At 42.6% G+C, this 24,674-nt stretch overlaps 1 protein-coding gene across 1 annotated transcript in view; it reads right to left on the reverse strand.

Moving 5' to 3' along the window:
• The window catches only part of LOC148183404 (BDNF/NT-3 growth factors receptor-like), a 596,246-nt gene extending 579,767 nt beyond the window's left edge, over positions 1–16,479 (reverse strand). The window contains 2 exon segments of the mRNA XM_088061407.1: positions 15,845–16,233; positions 16,317–16,479. Coding sequence (XP_087917533.1) covers positions 15,845–16,167 — 323 coding nt within the window. The 5' untranslated portion in view covers positions 16,168–16,233; positions 16,317–16,479.
• Positions 16,480–24,674: the final 8,195 nt, after the last annotated feature.

A 24,674-nucleotide genomic window follows, 5' to 3' on the forward strand; every position in this document is an offset into this window, starting at 1 on the left:
TCTGTAGAAGTGTAGAATGAATCGCGTCTAAAGCCTGGCTTGTGCAAAAAGAGAAATGGGGAATTGTAGTAAAACATTTTAACAGAGTAAAAGCATGACATTTCATTAAAAGCCTGTCTGCACAAGCCAGCCTTTGGTATAAGCGATGATATTAAAGGTCGTGTCCTTGAAACTCTCCTGAAGCAGCGAGAATGAAAGAGAAACAATAGCCTTGTGTATTAGGGAAAGAATGTAAACCATATGTATTAACCAATAGTAACTTGCTAAGCCCACGGACCCTGTCAGACCCTATAAAAGTGTGCTAAAGATAGAAATAAACGACGTTCACCATACTTCTGTGAAGACTTGGCTGAATAGTCTGAGCGGTTTCTCAATAAGCACCACTGATACAGCCAGGAGCAGTATGAGCAACGTCAAGGATTACAGAGGCATGGGAGCAGCAATAAAGGACTGAAGTGCACACGGTTTTTTTCATCAGTCCTCCCAGTCAAAGAGAAGGAGTTTTAAAGGGCCAGTCGAACCTGGAGAATCAGCAACTGGTTAAAGGGCTGGTGCCACATCCAGGAATTCAGCTTCTTAGACCATGGTATTTACTTGGAGAAACATGGTCTCCTAGAGGCTGACGAGGCCCATCTGTCAGAGAAGGGGAAAAGCATCTTTGGTCATAAGCTTGCCAAACTGGTGAAGAGGGCTTTAAACTAAAGTTGCTGGGGGAGAGGAACCTCAATTCATCCCACTCATACTGGTTAGATGCCCGAACCATCAAGAGATGTCCAGAGCCTGGAAAGGGATCACAGGTCAGCAGAACAGCACCTGAAGGGCCTCACAAAGGAATTCCAGACACTCCAGACAGAAAGTCAGCTTCATTGGGGGCCTAACTTAAATGCCTATGTGCAAACACATGCATCATGGGGGATAAACGGGGAACTAGAGACATGCAAAAACCTGCAGGGCTGTGACCATATTGGCATTATGGAAACATGGTGGGATGACTCCTATGACTGGAGTGTTGGAATGGAAAGATACAGGCTCTTTAGGAAGGACAGGCAGGGAAGATGAGAAGGCAGTGTTGCCCTCTGGTGTCAAGCACCATCTTGAGTGCATTGGTCTCTGTCTGGGAATGGTCAAGTAGTCAACCAAGAGCTTATGGGTCAGGGGGCAGGGACAGGTGACATTATAGTAGAAGTGTGCTACAGGCCACCCAACCAGGAAGACCAAGCTGATGAGGCCCTCTATAGACAGACAGGAGCGGCCTCACATTCACAAGCCCTAGTTCTTATGGGAGACTTTGACCACCCCAACATCTGTTGGAAGGACAACACAGGAGAGCGCAGGCAAACCAGAAGTTTCCTATAATGTGTTAATGGCAACTTCCTCCTCTAAGTGATAGAGAGGCCAACACAGAGAGGTGCTATGCTGGACCTTGTTCTCACCAACAAGGAGGGGCTGGTGGAGTATGTAAAGCTCAAGGGCAGCCTGGGCTACAGTGACCATGAAATGGTGGAGTTTGAGAACCTTACGGCAGTGAGGAGGGCACACAGCAAGCTCACTGCCCTGGACTTCAGGAGAGCAGACTTTTGTCTCTTCAGTGATCTGCTTGGTAGAGTACCATGGAATAAAGCCCTGGAAGGAAGAAGGACCCAAGAAAGCTGGTTGATATTCAAGGATCCTCCAATCTGAGGAGCAATGCATCCCAATGAAGAGGGAATCAAGCAAAAATGCCATGAAGCCTGCATGGATCAACAAGGAGCTCCTGGATAAACTCAAATGTGAAAAGGAAGTTTACAGAAAGTTAAAGCAGGGGCAGGTAGCCTGGGAGGAATATAGAGAGATTGCCCAAGCAGACAAGGATCAAGTTAGGAAAGCTAAAGCTGTGATAAAATTAAACCTGGCCAGGGATGACAAAGGGCAACAAGAAAAGCTTCTATTGGTAAATTGGTGATAAAAGGAAGACTAAGAAAAATGGAAGACATTATTACCAAGGACATAGAGAAGGCTGAAGTACTCAATGACTTCACTGGCAAGTGATCCCGCCATACTATCTGAATTGCAGAAGGCAAAGGCAGAGACTGTGAGAATGTAGAACCAGCTGCAGTAGGAGATCAGGTTTGAGACCATTTACGGAACCTGAAGGTGCACAAGTCGATGGGATCTGATGAGATAGATTCATGGGTCCTGAGGGAACTGGTTGTAGAAGTGGCTAGGCCACTATCCATTATATTTGAGAAGAGGAAATATAACTCCCATTTTTAAAAAGAGATATAAAGAGGACCCACGGAACTGTAGGTGTGTCAGTCTCACCTCAGTGCCTGGAAAACTCACAGACCAGATCCTCCTGAAAACTATGCTAAGGCACAAGGAAAATAAGGAGGTAATTTGTGACAGCAAACATGGCTTCACTAGGCAAATTAGGCCTGACAAATTTGGTGGCCTTCTATGACAGGCTTTACAGATGTAGCGGATGAGAGAAGAGCAACTGACATCATCTACCTGGACCTGAGCAAAGCATTTGACACTGTCCTGCATGACAACTTTCTCTAAACTGGAGAGACATGGATTTGATGGGTAAACCACACGGTGCATAAAGAATTGGCTAGACAGTCAACCTCAAAGAGTTGCAGTCAAGGGCTCAATGTCAAAATGGAGACCAGTGGCCAGTGGTGTTCCTTAGGGGTCAGTATTGGGACCAGTATTGTTTAACATTTTTGTTAGTGACATGGACAGAGAGATTGAGTGCACCCTTAGCAAGTTTCCTGATGAGACCAAGCTGTGTGGTGCAGTTGACACGCTGGAAGGAAAGAATGCCATCCAGAGGGACATTGACAGGTGAGCCCATGTAAACCTCATGAATTTCAACAAGTCCAAGTGCAAGGTCCATCACCTGGGTCAGGGAAATCCCATGCACAAATACAAGCTGGGTGGAGAATGGATTGAGAGCAGCCCTGAGAAGGACTTGATGGGTGTCGGATGAAAAAATGAATATGAGCCAGCAATGTGCACTCACAGCCCTAAAACCCAATTATATCCTGGGCTGCATCAAAAGCAGCATGACCAGCAGGTCAAGGGAGGTGATTCTGCCCCTCTAATCCACTCTTGTGAGACCCCACCTGAAGTACTGCATCCAGCTCTGGAGACCCCAACATAGGAAGGATGTGGACCTGATGGAGTGAGTCCAAAGGAGGCCTTGAAGATAATCAGAGGGCTAGAGCATTTCTCCTATGAAGACAGGCTGAGAGAGTGTCAGCCTGAAAATTGAACATTCTGATCTTGTTTTCATAGTTTCTAGTCACTTTCCCAGGAAAGTAACTATAAACATAGATGTCTATACATTCTTTCTAAGAAACGTCTTTTGATGGACGTTTCGTACTACCAGTGTGATTGGGAAGGTAGTAACCTAACTATCCAATCCCTGGTCATTGTCGAGAATCTATAAATACTGGAATCGGAAAAATAAAAGTACTTTTTTCCCTATCATACATTGAACCGTGTCTGTGTGAATCATTGCGTGTCCTATAGTGACAAGAGAGTTGGGGCTGTTCAGCCTGGAGGAGGCTCTAAGGAGACCTAGTAGCAGCCTTCCAGTACCTGAAGGGAGCCTACAAGAAAGATGGAAAGACACTATTTACAAAAGCATGACGTGACAGGACAAGGGGGAATGGCTGCACACTGACAGAGAGGTTTAGACTGACTATTAGGAAGAAATTATTTCCTGTGAGGGTGGTGAGGCACTAGAACAGGTTGCCCAGAGAAGTTGTGTGTGCCTCATCCCTGGAAGTATTTAATGTGAGGTACCCCCCACCCAAGGAGGCAAAGACTTAGTTTCAGATAAGCATTGTTAAAGTGAGAGGCGTGGCTTTAAAGCCTGGGAAGAGTGGATTCCATCCCTCTGCCTTGGGGGATGGGCCCTGTGAGCCCTGGAAGAATTGCCCCACCCCAGACTCTCATGGGGTGGCATCCCAGGGGTTCTGATTGGTTCTGTACCCCTAAGGTTTCTCCCTTGCTGTGTTCCTATTAGACCCAGACCTTAAACTCCACCCTAGTTCTGTTCAGGGCTCTCTGTCTCTGGATCTAAGGTGAGTTTGTTCCTGTGTTGAATAAATGGTTCCCTGAGCAGAAGCCCATCTCATTGGAGTCCCATGTCAGTCACTGGTAACTGTAGCCTCCCTGGACATGATCCTGCAGCCCGGAACGCAACAGTTTGAGGCCAGGCTGGATGGAACTCTGATCAACCTGCTCTAGTGGAAGGTGTTCCTGCCCATGGCAGATAGGGTGGAACTAGGTGATCTTTAAGGCCCCTTCCAATCCAAACCATTCTATGATTCTATGACTTTGTTGTTATTCTTTATGAATATTTACTCTTTTGTAAATGTTCATTTTCCAGTTTGACATAATTTTAAATCTTTGACCATCTTCTCTAATGATTTCCTTTCAAACTTTGTTCTCATTGTGCATGTACCTCTTTTACAAAGTATTATTTGATATAATTGTGGGAACAGCGCCAAACACCCGGCATCTTAACTAAGATCAGAACAAGAGAATGCCGACCCTAAGGGCTCTGCTGATCTGTGTGTTTGCTGAGGGTTCTGTGAGAAATCATTTCAGTGGAAAACCACTGTATGTGTGTATGATTTACAGTGATTGAAAACAGACACATGAATGGAATGTTTGAGGCATGTTTTGTGTCATAAACTAGCAGAGATCCTGGGGGTCTAATTAGAGAGTGGTCATTTATCTGTAATGGACAATAATAAAAGGGAGCTCACACGAGAAAAAAAGAGGAGAAGAAGAAAAACCTCCGGAGCTCAAAAACCACAACACTGTACTAGTGTGCTTTCATTGGCAACATTTAGATTTTTTCTTTACATTTGGTTTCATCGCGAACATTAATGATCTTCAAACTTTTTCACTATTTCTGCAAAAGTTTCCTTCTCCTTATCCACCACAATTTTCATGTCACTCTTCATTTACATTTACAGCTTTTGTCTCTGCCACTGCTTAAGAGCAGATTAATATTTTTCTCATCCTCCAGCCTATCTAACCTTATGGTTTTCCTAATTAATGTAACACTGTTGCACACACCTTCCAGAATTCCTCCAATCTACACACCTTCCAGCATTGCCCCAACCCTCAGGGATGGGTGTCCACCTGCAATTACATCAGATCGAGCTGCTAGTTCAGTGATAAATGCAACTCTTTAGAGTTGTCATCTCCTAAACCTTTCACTTTATATACCACCTGTGGAGACCAAAATTGTTTCAAGATAAACTGTTTAATAAAAATCATAACAAGATGCAAAGTGCTGTACAGCAGGAAAAACCTGCACATATAAGCATACCAAAGAAGAGGGAATGACTGCTCTGTCTCCATGCAGACATGAATGTCATAGAGAGTTGTAATAAATGTTCAGGGCAGGGAAGATCAAAACAATCTTTCTTCCACCACCTCCCATCTCCAGAACAAGTAGTAACTATTTCTGTAGCTATGCCACCTAGGTCCATGCCCCTCAAAAAACATGGGCTTTGGGTTACAAGACAACCACTGCATACAAACACAATACAGAATCTGCAGTGATGTCTAGTGCCAAAAAAATCCCAAAAATTCTATCCAGCACTAATATTTTTCCACTTTGGTATCTTTATGCCACATATGTATTTGTGCCAATTCAAAATGTTTGTAAATCCATATGAACCTAAGGTGAAAAGTTAAAACTTTTGTGTACACATATAAATACAGGAGACATATATAGTATTCAAAATATATTTACATTGCTACCATCCTAAAATTGAAAATACTTTGGCATATACTTAAGTATACTGCATAATTAGCCACATAAAAGTTAACAGAACTGCTCCTAGTAGGAGGGTTTAATATATATGTTTACAATACAAGCTGAAGGTCACTACATGCATATTGTATTCCAAAAATATATTTAAAAAAAATTAGGAAAAGACAAGACTAGAAGAGGGAATAAGAAATTACAAAGCAACAGATTATTCACCTCCCTAGCCACAAAGGGAATTTCACTTTCTTTAAACAGACCCATATTCACCAAAAAGATTCAGATGGAAAAAAAAGGAAGAAAAAAAAAGTGAGGCAGAGGACCACAGTTTAAGGGAAAATGTTGAAAATAATTTTCAACTACTATCCAGGAATATCAGGTTCAAATCTTCCATTTTCCTGAAGGAATGTAATCCTAGCCTCCCAAAACATTTCATACTACAAAGCAATAAGAGATGACCCTCATCCTTACTGTCTTAGTTCAGGGTAAATTTGGGAGAGAACTTCTAAATGGGGTTCCTCTAGAAAAGCAAAATTCAAACGGCCCCTCCCCCCAACTGGTTCGGGAAAAAGAGATTTCTTTGGAGAGAAGTGGAAAAAACTGTTTGTTTAACAAAAATTGAATAATATTAAACAATAAAACTTCTCACTGTTCTATGGGATGGAAAATCCAGGAAGAAAAGTTTTTTTCATGTGGTGTAGCTCGGCCCGCTCAGGTTCTTATCAGTCCCTCCGGCGTCGGAAAGCGCCGAGGCCCAGGCCCCGGTGGGCCACAGGCGTGAGTTCCTGGGGTTTGTCTGTGTGTTTTTCAGTCTAAAGCAGGTTTGAACAGATCCAAGAAAAAAAAAAAAAATGTCCAGAGACTTCTTCTGCCTCAGCTAGCTAAAACTAACTAAAAGCCAAAGAGAAGCTCTGTCTCGCTGTCTCTCCGTGCTGCAGACACCACAGTCCAGAAGCAGGATGTGAGGGAGTGATGTTTTCTTTCAACACAAACTGTGCGCTTTTTCTTCTCCCCCTTTGCTCTCAGAGCCAGTTTTAAAGGTGCAGAACTTAATATGTAACATAAACTAGGCGATTTGGGATACTAGTATCATAAAGTCACTCCAGGACACTTACCTGTTCATGTTGCTATATTTTTTGTCATAATTGAACATTCAGTGGAGCAGGAACAAGATTCTGCTGTCTCACTATACAAATAGGTATCACAGACACTTAGCTAAACAGATAGTTCTGCTCTCTGTCCCAAAAGCATGTTTAAGTATTCCACATTAACTTAGGCAATACTGACAGGAAGAATCAAGATAAATCCACATCTGTATGCCATATAGGATGGTAGTTAAGATGCCAACATGAAAGACTTTGGTTCAAACCCGTGCTCTGAATCAAGCAAAGCAACCCTGTAATGATGCCTTAAGTTTTAGCTTTTTATATTTCCAGATTCTGTACTGCCTTAGTGTGTGACTCTGAACTTCACATAAAGTGTTAGCAAGTTCTCTTTACAGGGTAGTTAGACAAAACAATCTTTTTCCAGCCTGAAAACCAAGGGACACTGTGGCAGCTTCAGGCCCAAAAAGCATAAACAACAGCAAATTTAAGAGAGCGAACCAGGAGGATGGGACTTCATAACTTGAAGCTGTAGTTGGACAATGAACCCCAATATGTAAATGGACCAAATGTTATAAAAGAATGAAAACTTGTGACCAGTCATCCATCTTGCGTCCATCTTGGGCAGAGCCACAGCCAGGCTCTTGTACTGCCCAAGGTGTACCCTTTGAAGGCCTTTTAATAAATACCTACTTTATTCCTCTAATTTTGTCTAGCCTCTGTTCCAGGTCAGCTTCTTTAGGCATCAGTACAACACTCTGATGAAATTAGTTGGTTTGGACCACACAAACATCTTACTGCACAGCATGATGCTCTTTTCTAGGAGGCCTTGCTTTTTCCACTCAGTGAACTAAGTCCTCAAAGTTTTCTTATAGTCAGTGGAGAGAGAAGGGAATGCTTACATAAGACAAGTAGATTTGCAGTACAAATCTAATTTAGGCCTTCTGAATCTCTTCCTGGAAGAGGCAGACTCCATTGCTGGCAGAAGAGTAGCCAACTAAGTGTCTTTCCTATGTAGTTCACAGAGACTTGACAGATTTTAAATGCTGAAGTCTGGGATAGTCACAGACATGCTTAGCAAGTCTAGCATATGACACTAACAGCATATCCTGTGAAAAGTCCCCCATACATGTCCAATAAGTCTGACATGCCCAGTATGCACACATACTTTATCTACATGTTTCCTGTGCAGTCTGGCACTTGGAAAATCAGTTACTGTAGAAGTATTGGGAAAATTCACACCTTATATGCTCTTCATACAGAATATAGCATCTGACTGTTATATAGGCATATTGGATCTGACTGAGGTAAAGTTCAGAGCTCTCACAGTGCTGTGCTTTGCATTAATAGCTGTCTTGGGGTGATTTTATGATGATACTTTATTCCCTAAACATCTTCTTTATGCCCAGAAATGGCTGCTGTAGCTGCCATGGTGTGCTTGGGTGCTATGGAGATCAGTGGTTACTTTGTTGCTTAACTAATTTGGGTTTTTTGGTAGATTAAGCAAGAATTTTTTTTTTGGTTGTTTTCTTTTTCCCTGGACTGCAGCAGAGATCCTTCAGAGTTTTGTTTTTGTTTTGTTTTCCTTGAACTGTTTAGGCTTGGTTTTTTTTTTTGTTTTTCTTTTCAGATCAGATAATTGCCAAAGCGGTAGACCAAGAGCCTGCGGGAACGGGGGAGGGGGAGCAGGCGAGTGGGGGCATGTGTTTTGCCCAATGTTATAAATCCATATTGTGATATTTGCTTTAGCAAGTATTAGGATGAATATTATATATTAAATGCTTTTTGGCTATGTCTGTACTTTTTCTCTTGCTAGCAAGTTTTAGGCGTAGAAGAATTTCAAACATTAGGTCTATGTCTCATCTGGACAAAGCAAGATAACCCCAGTGGGCAAGACAATGGGGGGACCAGGCTGTTATCAGCAGCAGGACATGGAGACCAGGCTGTCATCAGCAGCAGGACGAGGGGTCCAGACAGTTATCAGCACTGACCGCTTGCAGAGAAAGGAAATCAAGCTCAAATAAAATGATGATCAGCAAAAATAAAAACCGTCTGGAGCATGGTCTAAAAAGGAGGAACCAGGGAGTGGCCATGCAGAACACTTCTTGAAAAAGTTTGAATATGCAATAAACCCTCGCAGCAGGATGGGATAAAAAGGGTGTTCCAAAGATACCAGGTGTGTTCCTGGCAACGTGCCAGGGCACCTGGCCATTTTAACCCTTTGCTTTATTTTCTTTGTCTCCTAATTGTCTTTTTGTTTATATTAAACTTTTTATAATTTATTAAGAGAGTGAACCTCGTTTTTCACACCAAGCTGCTACGTGAACTCTTTTTTTCCATTGCCTGAGACAAAGGGGCCAGATGCCATTTTTTACTTCCCTGCCACGTGGCCAGCCAGCGGTTTTTTTTTTATTCCTTGGGCATTTTGGAGTTTCTTTTTTTGTGTTCTGCTATGGGTGGGTGTGTTGGGGGGTGTGAGGTAAGGTTCTGAAAGTTCAATATATAGCATTTATTCAATCTTTTTCTGTGCCTTGCGGGCACCCCTTTTTTGTGTAAATAAAGAGTTTTGGTTTTCTTCACTTTCACTCACTGGTATTCATTTCTTTCATTGGCAAAAAGGGATTACTGGAGCCCTTCTCTTTAGAGAAAACACTCATTCCAGAGAATTTTCTCCTAGATTTGTCTCCAAACAGGCAGTAGCTGGAGAGGTGCTGATAACTGACCAATCTTTTGGCTGCTGGTGAGCAGTACTGTCCCTCTGACATTCCTTCCCCCATGTCTTGGGTTGCAATGCAAGATGTAACTAAAAATAGGTATTCTATTACTATGTTGAAACCAGGTGGAGCAGTTTTCTTTTTCTCTTTCATGACCCATCCCTCGTAACTGTGGGATATCTTCTATTAATGGGCCATTGAGTCTCATTACATGACTAATAAAATTACATCACCCCATTGTGAGATACTCCACCCAGGGGGAGGAGCCAAGCATCTAAACCTATATATCTTTAGAAACTCAGAACACCACAGCAGCCTTTCTCCACTGAATTCCCACAAGGAAGAGACTAGACCTATCTACATCACTGGACCTTCAGAGGGAAACTATGCCCTTCTACAAGATCATTACTTCAACAGAACCACATCTGTCACTCCAGGAGGACTGCAGCCACTGCTTAATCAGACTGCTACAAACACCCTGACTAACAGGGCATCAGGTTATATTCTGACTCTATCAGTGAGTTGGGTTTTTCTTGTTAGTTTTCTCTTTTGTATTATAGCATTTTAATTTTAATTTTCCTAGTAAAATACTGTTATTCCTATATCTTTGCCTGAAAGCCCCTTGATCTCAAGATTATAATAATTCAGAGGGGGGGAGATGAGTGGTTTACATTTTTCCATTTCAAGGGAAGTTTCTGCCTTTCTTAGCAGACAACTGTCTTTTCAAACCAAGACATCCCATCAAAGTGATGGGAGTGAGCAAGATCCTGGGAGGGGAACACAACCAGGCCAGCTGACCCAAATTAACCAAAGGGATATTCCATACCATATAACATCAGCTCAGATATAAAAGCTAAGGGAGAGAGGAGGAAGGGGGGGGAATTTGTGATTCTTTAATGTTTGCCTCCCAGAGGAACCATTACGCATGCTGACGCCCTGCTTCCTAGGAAGTGTCTGAACATCTCTCGCCGATGGGAAGTAGAGATTGCCTTTTTTTCCCTTCATTTATAAGTGCACAGACTCTCACTTATTTCTTTCTTTCACTGAAATAAAACTGCCTTATCTCACCTGCTAGTTGTTCTCCATCTTATCCTCTCCCCTGTCCCATTGGGAAAGTGTGGAAGATCAGACAGTTACAGAAGCTGAGTTGGGTAGTGTCATCAATTTATTGGTTTTGGTACAGTGGAAACTGTGGGAGAGAGAAACTCGAGGCAAGAACAAAAGTGAAGACATCATATCTGGTCACTCTGACCGCTCTGATGAGAGAAAATGTAACAAGGACATTGTTGATGCAATGAATGCACCAAGAATGCAAGAATGTAACAAGTACTTGATAACCAAAAAGATTGTGTTACTAAGGGAACAAGGGCAAAGGAATCCGAGTGGAAAACTTTGTACAGAACTTAGAGAACTATAAATACAGGTGATTAGTGTAATAAACTAGCTTTACTTGCATAACATGCTCAGTGTCCTCTCAATCCCCACAGGGGAGTGATAGACCAGCTTAGTGGCACCTGGTATTCAGCCAAGGTCAACCCACTACAAGAGGATATCTGCTTAATACGGTACTAATTATTTTTAATGTATGGTTCAGAAATGAAAAAGATAATTATTTTGTTTAAATCTAAATGCAAAAAATTTCTGTTGTCTTAACTGCCAAACCAAGATGAAAAATAAATAAATTGTCCAGCCCAAATTAGTGGTCTATTAAGAGATTCTCCCATAAGAAGCTTAGAAGTACTACCATTTCACTGTGTTTTGGCAATGGACAAACTTTGATTAATTGCTTGTCCTTTTTTATACATTGAACAAATGTATATAGTGAACTAACAAATCTACAAGTTTCTGTAGCAAGTGCAACTTCCATTGTTTTGCTCATGAAATTACTGTGCAGGTTCATTTAAATATGGTATTGGAAAATTTGTAAAGCACCCCTCTAAAATAATCTCTACTTCCTCTTGCCTCAACATATTCAGTCTTTACACAGTAGGGAAACACTTGGGATCCAAGAAACCCCCATCCAAAAATAAGTCACGTGGGACTAATAAGCTTCAAGAATATCCCTTCCGAATTTATTTAAAATTTTTCTCTTCAAAATTTATTAAAAGCAAAAAAAAATGTTTGAACAGAAGTTCTTTTCATCCTTAGCATATGCCCTCTAAACTACTCTACACTGTTGAAATGTTTCAATTCCATTGATGTTTTGATACCAATTTTAACAAGGCCAGAATCTGAGCCATGGCTTCCCTTTATAATAAAAGGCATCTATGTATCTGGTTGGATCAGGACCAGTAGGCTTAGCAAAAAGCTGGTTCAAGTTATACCATTTAGACATTACAGTCTTTTAAACTGCTTTTCAAATGTCTTATGTCTTGTGTCTGCCTTGTTCTACTTTGTCTTAGTTTTATAGAAAAAGAATTCTTCAGGCCCTGCTTATAACTAAGGAATATCAATCTGAAATCTGATCTTCAAGAATATCAAAAACAAAAGTAGCTGACCTGGTATTAAATATATTTAATAATTTCTGCTATATTAGCTGCTGCTAATCATCAGTCAATACAGGTCATTTTCTTCCAGGAAAAAAATTAAAAATATACATATTCACAAAAGAATTTTCATGGCATAGCTCCTTTCCCACAAGTGCATTATGATTCTGTAATGTTATGGTGTATTTGGTTTGCATGGCAGTGTTTTGGGTAGTAGCAGGGGCTACAGGGGTGGCTTCTGTAAGAAGTTGCTGAAAGGTTCCCCTGTGTCTGACAGAGCCAATGCCCAGCAGCTCCAGGATGGACCCACTGCTGGCCAAGTCCAAGCCAATCAACACAGTAGTAACGCTTATGTGATATTTAAGAAGGAAAAAAAGGTATTGGGAAGAAGCAAATTGCAGCCAAAGGAGTAAGAATATGCAGACACCAAGGTCAATGGAGAAGGAGGGGTAGGAGGTGCTCCAGGCACTGGAGCTGAGATTTCCCTGCAGCCTGTGGTGAAGAGCATGGTGAGGCAGATGTGTCCCTGCAGCCCATGGAGGATCATGGGGGTGCAGAGATCCTCCTGCAGCCTGTGGAGGGTCCCACACTGGAACAGGGGAAGGAGTCCTCCCCATGAGGAGAAAGCAGTGGCAGAAACATGATGAACTGACCATAACCCAAATTCCCATCTCCCTGCACTGCTGAGGGAGGAGGTAGAGAACCAGGAATGAAGTTAAGCCCAGGAAGGAGGGAGAAGCAGGGGAAGGGGTTTTTATTATTTGGGTTTACTTCTCATTATCCTGCTCTGATATGATTGGTAATAAATTCAATAAATATTTCCAAGTCAACCCTGTTTTGCCTGTGATGGTAATTGGTTAATGACCTCTCCTTGTTGTTATCTCAACTCATGAGCCTTTCATTCTATTTTCTCTTCCCCGTCCAGCTGAGGAGGGGAGTGATAAAGCAGCTTTGGTGGGCACCTGGCATCCAACCAAGGTAAAACCACCACATATGTTTAATAGTAACTATGTAAGAAACAAGATCTCTATATGTATATTTCAGGGGATGTTAGTTTGGTTTGCTTGGTTTTATGCAGTTTCCGAAAACTTAGGTTCACAATCAAAAAAAATTAAGGTGCATCCCCGGTATATTTCATTTCAATAGCAGCTATGTGTCTACATACATTTATATAAGTAGATCTTTGCAAATGCAAACAATGCCCAGTAATAGATTATATTTTCATCCCATGCAGCATAGACATATGGCTTTCAAGCCTCTAAGAATTTATTTCTCAATTTTAAATTCACATAAATGATAACTTAGGAGTGTTTCAATTTTTAAAGAATAGTTTTCAAAGAGAGATTTTCAAAATATAACAAGCTAAAGATACATTTATTAATAACATATTGATAGGGTTTTTGAAGTTCTCTGCTTTTTTTTTCATAGTTTTAATATTCACTACTTACTGTACTCATCCAACCTGGGCGAAGAAATTCTACTAGCCACCTGTATTGACATGTTAGGTGTTGCTGTAGTAACAGTTGACAAACACTGAAGAGAGAGAGAACTGCAATCCAAAAAGTACATTATTTTTCCCCTCTTATTTTAAAACTTAATTCAAAATGGAGAAATAAAACCTTTATTTACTTATGAAAAAGCTTTTGTTTTAGAATGATTTGAGATCTTATATTTTCAACATAAAAATCATAAAGGAAAAATAGAATCTAAAAAATCTGTTAAATGTTTACTAAAGATATTGGAAGTTGGACTCCTGGGCCTTCTCTTTTCTCATTTGTATGGAAAGAAGGGGAAGCTTCATGAAAACATTGTCTAGACGAAGGCCTCAAATTTATGCAAATTACTTTCATTTTAGTATATAATCCCAAACTCTCTTAAAACTCGAGTGACTGAGGACATAGAACTAAAGGTAGTATCTTGCTAGCTCAATCCTGCACAACACTGAACACCTGAAGAATGCTGCCATCCTCCAGCAAAGTTCAGCTTGTACTTTCTCAGCATGCCAGAGACAACCCCAGATAAGTTCCCAAGGACCCCCTCACTGACTGGAAGAACGAGGTTTAAAACAAGGGATGCAAAAGGTTACCTGAGAGCAAAAAAAACCCCAGAATATATTAAACACTATGGTTTCTGATATCTGGGGTATCTTTGGAGCCTGGAAATTACAAAACTGATTTTCATAATGCTTACTTTCAACTCACCATAAGCAAGAATTTTAAAATATGAAAAAATAATGATAGGTTACTGAGATACTATATCTCAGCTGTCCAAAATCCCTTCAATAGTTTTAAGCCCAATGCTTTGCATTGTACTGTATCATTTCAAAATGCCAGAAATAAACATCAAGCCAAGCCATGACATCCTTCACAGCCAAAAGTATTTTTACCACAGGCTCATGACTTGTTAAATAATTGCCTCTATAAATTGAACATACTGGATAACAAGGCTAGCAAAGCTTATAAAAATGAGCAATCATGCATAACAATTTTTTTCATTTAGCAATTCACAGAATATTAAACAAAATCTGAAATAATAACTGTTGCAACAACTTAGAAATATTACTTCACTCCCTTAGGTCCTAAAAATTTACCCAAGGTAAGCCCTATATGAGTAGAAGAAATTAATGTCTCCAGCTTTTTCCCATGCATACATAAAGAAATGCAGTAAACCGACTATAAGAAACTGCAGAAAGGTAACCAAGAGCTAGGATTAATCTTAAGTCCCACCAAATTTAATGGCATTTTCACATTGTTTCTAAAGGAAACTGAAAAAAAAGGAGAAAGAAAGAGAAGGAAAAGTTAGAAATCTGAATATATTTTGGAGAGAAATATTATGTTATCTTTTTTTTTTGAAAATGTCATAGGAAATAATGCAGAAACAGCAGGTGCTGGGGAAGATGAAAATGGACAAAACAGGGTGGTTTTTTTTCACCATATCTATCATCTACAAATATCATATCCAAAATGTTTGCTTAGCAAGTGTCTGCAGCTTTTCTCAGGCAACGTATGTAGATTTCACATATCTCTAAAGAGGATGCAGAACTGAACACACAAAGCTACTGGATTCCTTTACTGAAATCATTTGCAGTCAAACAAAATAATGACACATGGGTAAAAGGGGAAAAAACAATCAAAAAACCCCTTCCACTTTCTTCACTATTAAGGAGGGTTTCCTAATACTCCAACACTTGCTGAGAGACTGCGCAATGCTCATTCTGTAGAGAGTCTTCTCCTCTCAGCGACTTTATGGGGAAGGGCAAATGTTAGGTTCACGTGCCTATGGACAGGGCATTCACTATGCTCTCCATTCACAGGAATAAACGGAGGGGACAAACATTTTAGAAAGATAAATGAAAAACCTTTCCAAAACTGCCGCCGACGCAGAAACGAGTTTTGGATGATGCACACTTCACCCACACACACACCCCACCCCAGCTGATACAAGAGCCGGGGACAGCAGCTTGACTGCGTGCTTTTGCAATCCCAGGTATTTCCGCGGACCCGCGACCTCCACGCCGACTTTCCCAGGAAATCGTACCGCGGGCAACTAGCATTATCATCTAAATGGGTTCGAAATTATATATCTGGGAAGTCAAGTCCTAATTAAATCACATCGGACTTTTAAGCTTCCAGCTAGAACATCAGTTCACGGAGCAAGTGTATTAGTGCAGGGAACTTCCCCTCTGCCGGCTGTCCCCACGTCGCTCCAGCGGCTCCATCCCCGCCACCCACTCTCCCGGGGCTGGGGCCGAGTCGTACTCACATTTCGGTGACATTTAAGCTCTCGGCGCTCCGCTGGGGGACAGGGAAGGAGATAATGCCTGGCGCCGGCTCCGTGCACCAGATCCGAAAGGAGCTGCAGCGGCAGGACACGGGGCAGCCCAGCGCGCCCCACCAGGAGCCCAGCACCAGGCAGCACAAGCCCCACAGCCAGGCCAAGTCGGTCCCCGGCCGTCTTCGCTGCCAGGACGCCATGCTGCCCCCACTCACTCCAGCGCTGCCTCGACGTCCTCCACCTACCGCCACTGCCGAGGAGCACGATTGGAGAGTGCGCAGCCTTCGGAACCGCGGACGAGTACCCCGCATCCAGGGTTCACATGGACGCACTGCAGCCGCCTGGGAGGCTTTGCGGGGAGGCAGGATCAGGCGCTTCTGTGGGACAGAGACAGAAAAGGGTGATGAGAGGCGAGAGTGAACGCCGGCACGGCACAGCACGGCACGACCCGCCCTAGTACCTGCCCCAGTCCCGCTGGCAGGCAGCGACGGCGCCTGACTCGTGGCGGTTCCTGATGATGCTGCAAAACGCGCGGAGCGGCCGAGACAGGTGGCAGAGGCAACGCTTCTATCTGGGGGGGCTCAGCCGACCGCTGTCCGCGGTAGAGAAGGAATGGAAGAAACAACGCAAGTCACGGCGGAAGCGGAAGACAGGGAGCTGTGCTTGTCGCTTTACGCACAACGTATCCTCCTCCCTCCAGATGACACGAAGGAGACAAAGAGGAATAGAGACCAGGAGAGACACAGGAGCAGAAAGGGGGAGAATAGAGTGGGGAATAGACGGGGAAAGAGAAAGTGAAACAGGGAAGGCAATGACAGAGACAGACCGAGACATCGCGTGAGATGGGGACAGAGCCTGAGGAGAACAGATGTGAGTCAGGGAGAGATGGAGGCAGAGATGAGGAGTAAGAAAGAGTTATCTTTTATGTGAAAGAGCTGCTGGAATGCATGGAATTCTGTCTAGGGATGGATGATGAACCAACTGAGAATTTATGGCTAAGGGTTAAAAAGCAAATCAATACAGTCAATATTGTAGTGGATGTCTGCTTTAGACTGACTGATCAGTAAGAACAAGTAGATGAGGCCTTCTACAAACAACTAGAAGTCGCCTCATATTTGCAGGCCCTGTTCCTCATGAGGAATTTCAGCCACCCCAATATCTGCTGGTGTTCTACAATGGGGGAGGGTGAGAGAAAGATGGTGAGGAGTTCTTTCTGTCTCTCAATAAGAAAGTCCCAACAATAAATGGCTTAATAAAATAATTGTTTAAATAAGACAAAATAAGAAGAGGAATATAAATAACACATGGAACTCCATGTTCATGCATAGTTGGACAGACTCTGGATTAATTTCTCCCATGACATGGGCAAATTCAGTCCATGGAGAGAGGTTCCTCCTTTTTGGTCATTCCAGTTATTATATAATTTTCTAACAAGAAAATAACTCTATTCGTAAAAGAATGTTTGCATGATAACTTCTTACTGCACTTTTAGATAAACAAAACCATGCATGTAGTGCAATTACCAGTACCAAGTGGAAGCTCACTGAAGGCTTCTCTGTTAAAACAAGCTGGCTATGTTTGTAATTTGGCCAAGGAATCTATAGAATAATGCAGGCCTGATGGCCACACTATACATGCAGCACAGCACAGGCCTGAGCTTATTCAGTTTAACTGTTATGAGGATCATTAACTCCTCTGTGTACAGTGGTCTCCCAGTCAGGATCCCTAAAAGTGAAGGGACAGCACAACAGGGCAGAAGCAATCAAGGAGGTTCCTGAAAAGCATCAATGACAATACCCTGACACAAATGATAGAAGGGTCAAGGTAGAGAGATGCTCTGCAGGACTTCCTAATGGCAAAAAATAAGGGGCTCATTGAGAATTTGAAGGCTGAAAGCAGCCTTGCTGCAGTTTCCATGAGGTGGTGGAGTTTAGGATCCTGATAGGAAGAACCAGGGTAAAAAGCAGGCTCACAACCTGAGGGTGGAAGCAGGGAGAGGTAACCTAAGAGGAATACAGAGATGTTGTCCAATCCTCCAGGGATGAAGTCAAGAAAGTTAAAGCCAAAATGGAATCGAATATGGCCAGGGATGTCAAAGAAAACAAGAAAGGCTTGACTAATGTTACATGTCCTGGTTATACAGGATATGGAAAGGTTGAAGTACTGAATCCCTACTTTGCCCTCAGTCTTTACTAGCAAGACCAGCCTTCAGGAATACCAGGCCCCTGAGACTAGGGTGTGAAAAACGAGGTTCAGTCTCCTGGTAAAATTTAAAAGGTTTAATAAAGACAATAAGAGACACAGATAATAAAGCAAAGAATAGCGGCCAGGTGCTTGGCACTCTGCCAAGAGCACGTTTGGTGTTTCAGGAACACCCTTTATATATGCCATTTCTATTGCACACCTTGATACATATTCATAGACTTTATGCATATTCAAACTTTTCCATTAACTAGTTTACATCTTACAGGAACTATTTTGCATGGCCACTCCTTGGATCTGCCTTTTAGAGCATGCACATTTCTTGGCTTGCGGTTTTAATTCCTTTCTTATCATCTTTTAATTTGGCCTTTGGCTCCACAGGTGGTGAGTGTTGACAACAGCCAGGTCCCCATCATCTGTTCACTGGAGGTTATCCTGACCGGCAGGCAGTTCAAGCATACTATATTGACTATTACCACTTATGCCTAAATTTTTGTTAATGGCAGGAGAAAAAAAAAACTAAATTCACACAACAAAGTCATTCTAACATACATAAAACATTCATCTTAATACTTGTGAAAAGCCAATATTATATGTATTTTTAACAGTCCCCCCTCTTCTGTCTTATAAATCATTTGGCTTGAGCAATAATTCTTGTTTTCTGACCTCTATCATTGGCTCATTTTTTTCACAAATCAATTTAGCTTCTTCAAAAGGGTCTTCCATATTACTTTGTTTCTTTAATACCATGATCTTTTGTGCAGCTCCAGATGTAGACAATTTTGGGTCTATAGGCATTGTTACCACTTGCATGCCTTGGACTACGCTGGTGATTAGCCAAATTAAACAGGGGATCAAGCAAGGAAGAAATATTAAACCAGCTGTAGCACATAAGAGGAAGAAACCTAGCTTCTTCCACCATTCTATTCCCAATACATTATCCCACCAGCTAGTGGTCAGCATTGATTCCCATTTTTTGACCAGTACATGGGCTATTTTTCTGATATTCTTGGCAATATCTAGAACGGCATCCCTGTTGACATTGATTTTCAAACAACAATCTGATGTATTAAACTTCCCACAAACACCCCCTTCTTCAGCCAATAAATAGTCTAAAGCCAACCCATTTTGATATATTGCAGCTCTGGCTTGGCGTTGCTGACTATTAATTCCATGGTGACTGCTGTTTAATTGGTTATGATTTCTACAACAGCTTGGCATCTTATGATGCAATTTAGCATGTAAATTGGGGTTCAATACCTCCAACTCCCATTTTGTGCCCAGGTAGCTGGCCCATATATTTCCAATATGCGTTCAGGGGGCCATTCCTCATCCCCTCATTTTTGAAATCCTCCAGTCAATTCCCTTTTATTTCTTTTTAGGTCCTCATAAACTGGTACTCCTAATTGATCTCCATCTGGTCCTGGTAAAAGGAAAAACCCTGGTTGAACGATTCCCAGCGTACAACTCCCTTTCCACAGTGAATGGAGTCTTGGGTATGCCCTTTTCCCGCATATCCAAAATAAGCCATCTGGTGCTTTCCAATAATCATTTTTCTGTTGATTTATATTTTCCCAAAATTTAGATATTTCTGGGATTCCAAAATAAGGATTTTTCCCTGTATCATTACATTGGAAGAGTCTGGTTTTGTTAGTGTTCAGGAACACATAATCACAGAAAGATTATATGAATGTGCTTTATGGAAGAGCTCTGGGTATCAGGGGTACACATACCCAAATCTGACCTGCCTTGGTTTTGAGATGAACATGTTTTTATACTCTATCATTATATAACTTACATATTAATTATTAAACTTACATTGTTCTATTGTATGCATTGTTTTTACCCAAGCATGAATTTCTCATGATCCCCTCTCAGCCCCCTAACATTGTTTCTCATGCTCTTTAAACAATAATTATATCTAATCACATCTAAAAATTGTATCATTTATCATATACTGATTACACAGGTGCAGTTTCACATGATCTTTAGCAAGCACAAGGCCTAACATTTCCCAGGGCCTACTTTTCCCAGGGCTTGCCAAGCCTAACTTTCTTTCTAAGTCCCTGAATTTTCTATGATTTTAAAACCTTTTACTATCAGTTTGATTATCATACACATAATTCTTTTCTTTTGTCTTTCTCTGAGTCCAATACAGAGTTGCTTCCTCTGGGATCCACCATGTAGAAGTTCCATTACTAACTTTATACCTTTTACAGGGATTATATCCCACTTCATTAAGAAAAATTTTCTCAGTGCGCCAGAGACATTCTTCCCTTATCACTGTTGAACTTAGAACTTACCCTTCTGGTCAGGTGCCCCCTCTTATATTTGTCCAGTTCCACTTAAGGAGTTCCACCAGGGCTATGCTACTACCTTTCCATGGCCATTCCTCTGTCATCAAAGCCCCTCCACAGACTCAACAGTTGGTTATGTTAAGGTCCTTGCTTATCCTTTCCCCTAATTCCACAAACAGGTTCTTTCCCAGTCTTGAGATATCTATTTCCCCATTTAACTGCTGTTTAAGCTTTGCATACAGGTCTTGACGTGAGGTTAATACAGGGCTAGATTGCTGTGCTGGCTTTGTCTTTTTGCTTACCATTTGTTCCTTTACCAAATCTTGGACTTTTCCCCTGATGGCAAATGCGAAACAAATCAATCTCTCTCCTTTTGGACATTCGTTTCCCAATCTGTTACCACTTGTTCCTAGGTTTTGTGTAATACAATATTTTTTCCCATTTTGCATACAAGTACCTAATTTGGATGGGTCATAACAGCGACTGTTGACATGGGTGTGAGTAATAAGGAGCCCCAGTGTTTTTCATGTCAAGCTTTCAGTAGCATTTGTAACATGGCCTTGCTGGTATGTCAAAGGGAAAAGGCAAAGGATAAGTGACAGAAGAAGGAGTAACAGAGGTCCGGTATGGCTTATACCCCCCACCTCCCCTGCCTATGGGGTTGCAGCCCATAGCAGGTGTATATGATCTTGGTGACGAGTACAGCGGCCAACCCAATCTTGCCCTCTATTTCCTTGTCACTTCCTTTTTTGCAATTTCCAGGCCAATCTTTTTTGACACCTATTAGCCGTAGTCTCCCACTGTTCCTCAGGCATTTCCAATTCAACAGGCACTTAATAATTCCCATCCACAAAGCAAAGTTTTTATCTAAGTTGTTCTTAATAGATTTGGCATACAATACTTCATGCAATGAGAGGCTTAACTTTGTGAACTACTAATTTTTCCACAATTTAAACACTTATATTTAACTCAGCCAGTATGTCCAGTATTGGCATTATTCAGACAGGGTATATGGTATGGCACTGATGGAAGTTTTAATTTCCCCCCTTCTTCATATAAGTCACAGGCTAAAGCCAGAACATGAGGATCTCTTCACCGAAACAGTCTTGATCCTCCTGTTTGAAGTGGAAGTATTCCTCCCCAAGGTGGGTATCAAAGGTGTCTCAGAACTTGTCCAGGCGGCACTTGAAACCACTGATATAAGCTTGGCCTTACTTCCCAGATAAGCGTGATTCTTTGTACATTCCTTGGATCATTTGGATTGTCCCAGTTCATTACCACCCAGTCCCTGCTTAAGAGTCAATTTGGTATCACCTGGTTTAGATGTTACAGTCCACTCCTCAGGTTCCTTTACTGGTCCTTTGATTTTACTGGCATGGATCTATCCTCTTTCCTTGGTTCGGATTGCTGCCTCAGTTTTCAGTAGTACCTGAAAAGGACTTCTTAATAGCACAGGGAGAGTGAAATCATCACATCAGGATTTTACATCAGGATTCTCCAAAACTTTTGGTTTAAACAAAAAAGCTTAACATTAAATGTAGAGGCAATTTTTTCTTTTTGTGAGCTATAATTAGTTAAACAAGAAAGGCCAGGATAGTCTTGACATGAGATGGATCACATCTATTACCTTTTTACCCTCTGGGTAATATCTAACTGTTTAGATTCACAGACTTCTTCTAACAGTTTCTTAGAACAAAAAAAAACCCTTCCTCTTAACAACAAAAAGAAGAAAGGAAGAGAGGAAAGAGAAAATAAAATCTTGCTTTAAAAAATCAAAATGAAACAACTTGGTGGAGTTTGGAGAACCAGCAAGAGATTAAGGCTACCTTTGCGTTTGTCTTATCACCCACTGCTCTTTTTATTCACTGCAGCTCTTTCAGGCTGTCCCTCGCTCCTCCCCCACTGCTGTAGCCGCTTTGGCCAGGTCAGGCCCTTTTTTAACAGCTCGCTCTGTGGGCGGGGGACCCATAGACAGCCCCCTACGTGGGGACTCTAGGGGAAAAGCCCGTGCCCTGCCTCCCTCTTCTGCATTGTCCCCCCACACACAGGACTGGTACGCTCACTACACCCAGCCCCCACCACAGCCGGGGCAGCACCTCCCGGAGAGCACAGCGCTGGGCATCAGAACTCAGGTCTGGGGGCTCTGCCACTGGGCCAGCCCACTCCTCAGCAGCAAACCACATGAACTGCATCCAGTGCTGCTGCCGGGTCAGCAACCCTGTGCCCCTCGAGACCCTCGTACAGCCGATCCAGGTCCCAACCCCAGCAGCCCCCAAGGCAAACTGCACCCCGCGCCACCTCCACTGGGTAGGCAAGAACAGGAAGCCACGACGCCGGGCCCCGCCGGCTGCCACTCACACAGACCGGGCCCCACTGCAGCCCCTGAGATCCCACCGCTTGCATAAAAGCAGTCAAACAACCCCCAAACCTGGCAACCCCCAACCAGGCATCCCCAGGTGTTCCAAATATCTTCCTTCCCTGGCACAACCCCATTCCTAATTGTATTTGCAAGTCCCTTCCCAACAAGTTGATGTCTGCTCCAGGAACTAATAAGACATCTGTTCCTATTCTGGTTTCTCCTCCAATTTCTACAGCTCCAATGACAGGAATCTCAAACCCTTCTCCCCTTGCTACCTCTAGCATGTCCCCACTTACACCACATCCTTCTGGAATCTTTAACACATAAGTTCTTTCTGCTTCAGAATCAACTACAAATTCTAATACTTCTTCTTGGGGGCCTACCCCCAAAGTTATCAAAGGCTTCAGACAGCACTCACCCCCCAAAAAACAAAGCTTACTTCCTCCCCACTCTCTCCCTGGATGCATCCCCTGTGTAATGAATTTTTATTATTTGCTAATCAAATTTAATATTATTACTAAAATAAAATATGATTGCTAAGGTTGTTTTAAAAAGCTAACATTGCAGAAACGCCTAACCACAATGACCACGTATCCGGCTGTGAAGGCAAGAAGCTGAAACTGCAGAGCTGAAGCTGCAGGATGGTATCCGGCTGTACAAAGGTGAAGTAGAACACCTCCTTATTAAGGAGAATTGCCTACCCACGACCACCAAGAGGCAGAAGAAGACCCCCTAGCAACAGGAGGCACAGGCGCTGATGCTATCCAGGAAGACACAGATGCAGGGACTGTATAAAAAAGGGAACCTCCTCAGCCAGGGGACACTTGTGTGCGGGACACTTAAGAGGAAGTGTCCTCCGGCTCGCCCCCAGCTGGGTTTTTGCTTGTTTACTGATTGCTGAATTAATAAAATTGACTTTCATGAATGATTTTTTAAATTGTCCTTTCTATTTTGTCACGTCAATTTATAACAATTTGGTGCCGTGACTCGGATCCTGGGATCCTTGGTTTAGGGGTTCCCCCTCCAGGGAGGCGCCCTATCCCTATCTTCGGATAGCCCTGGTGTAGAGGATCTCTATTCCCCAGACCTAGCATTCCGGACTCCCAAATTCAGTAAGCAAGCAAAAGGAAACCACGGAACCCCTTAAATTTTGTGCGCATGAAGACCAAGTGAAGACCCCGGACGGGGTAAGTATAGGATTGGGATACCGTTTGGTTGGGGTTGGTGTTCCCAGATCCTGGTGTCTGAGAGGTCGCCTGGAGGCCAAGTGAGAGCGGACCCTTCATTAGTGCGGTTCCCACAGTCCGCGAGGACCTGGGCCACAAACAAGGGGAGCGTGTGTGGGTGTGACTGAGGGGGCTATGGAAGATGGGACAGAAGGGGAGCAAGCCTTCTGGGCCCATGGGAGGGAATAAAAGGAAGTTGCCCAAGATCCCTCCCGACAGCCTGTTAGGGCTAGTGTTGAAATATTGGGATAAATCACCCCGGAGAAAAGAAAAAAGTAGAGAAAAGATGATTTATTATAGTATTGAGGTGTGGGGAGGAAAAGCAATTCATGGACCAGGAGTAACATGGCCCCCATTTGGCTCTTTTGATGAGTGAGTCCAACAGGACTTGAACCTCTGGGTAAACAGTAAGACCCCCGTGAACCCAGCGGAAAGCGAGTATGCCTCCTTTTGGCTTCCAAGGGACACACACAAGACTGATAGAAATGTCTCCTTATATCCACTAAAAGATAAAAAGGAAAAAAGAAAAGGGGGGAGCCATGAATTATTATATCCACCTCCCTATGCCCCCCCCCCCGAGGAAGAAGATGAAGAAGCACAAGGGGAAGTACAAGCACAAGCACCACCATTACCATAACCACAAGCACCACTGTTACTACAGGAACCACAGAGACCATTTACCCAGAGTTAGGCTAGGCAGGACCTATGTTCCTTGAGGGAGGTGCCGATGCCAG

This window comes from Pseudopodoces humilis, chromosome 12 (genome assembly GCF_049639895.1).
Source record: "Pseudopodoces humilis isolate 2021_Gansu_Grassland_sample_001 chromosome 12, ASM4963989v1, whole genome shotgun sequence".
Lineage (NCBI taxonomy): Eukaryota > Metazoa > Chordata > Aves > Passeriformes > Paridae > Pseudopodoces > Pseudopodoces humilis.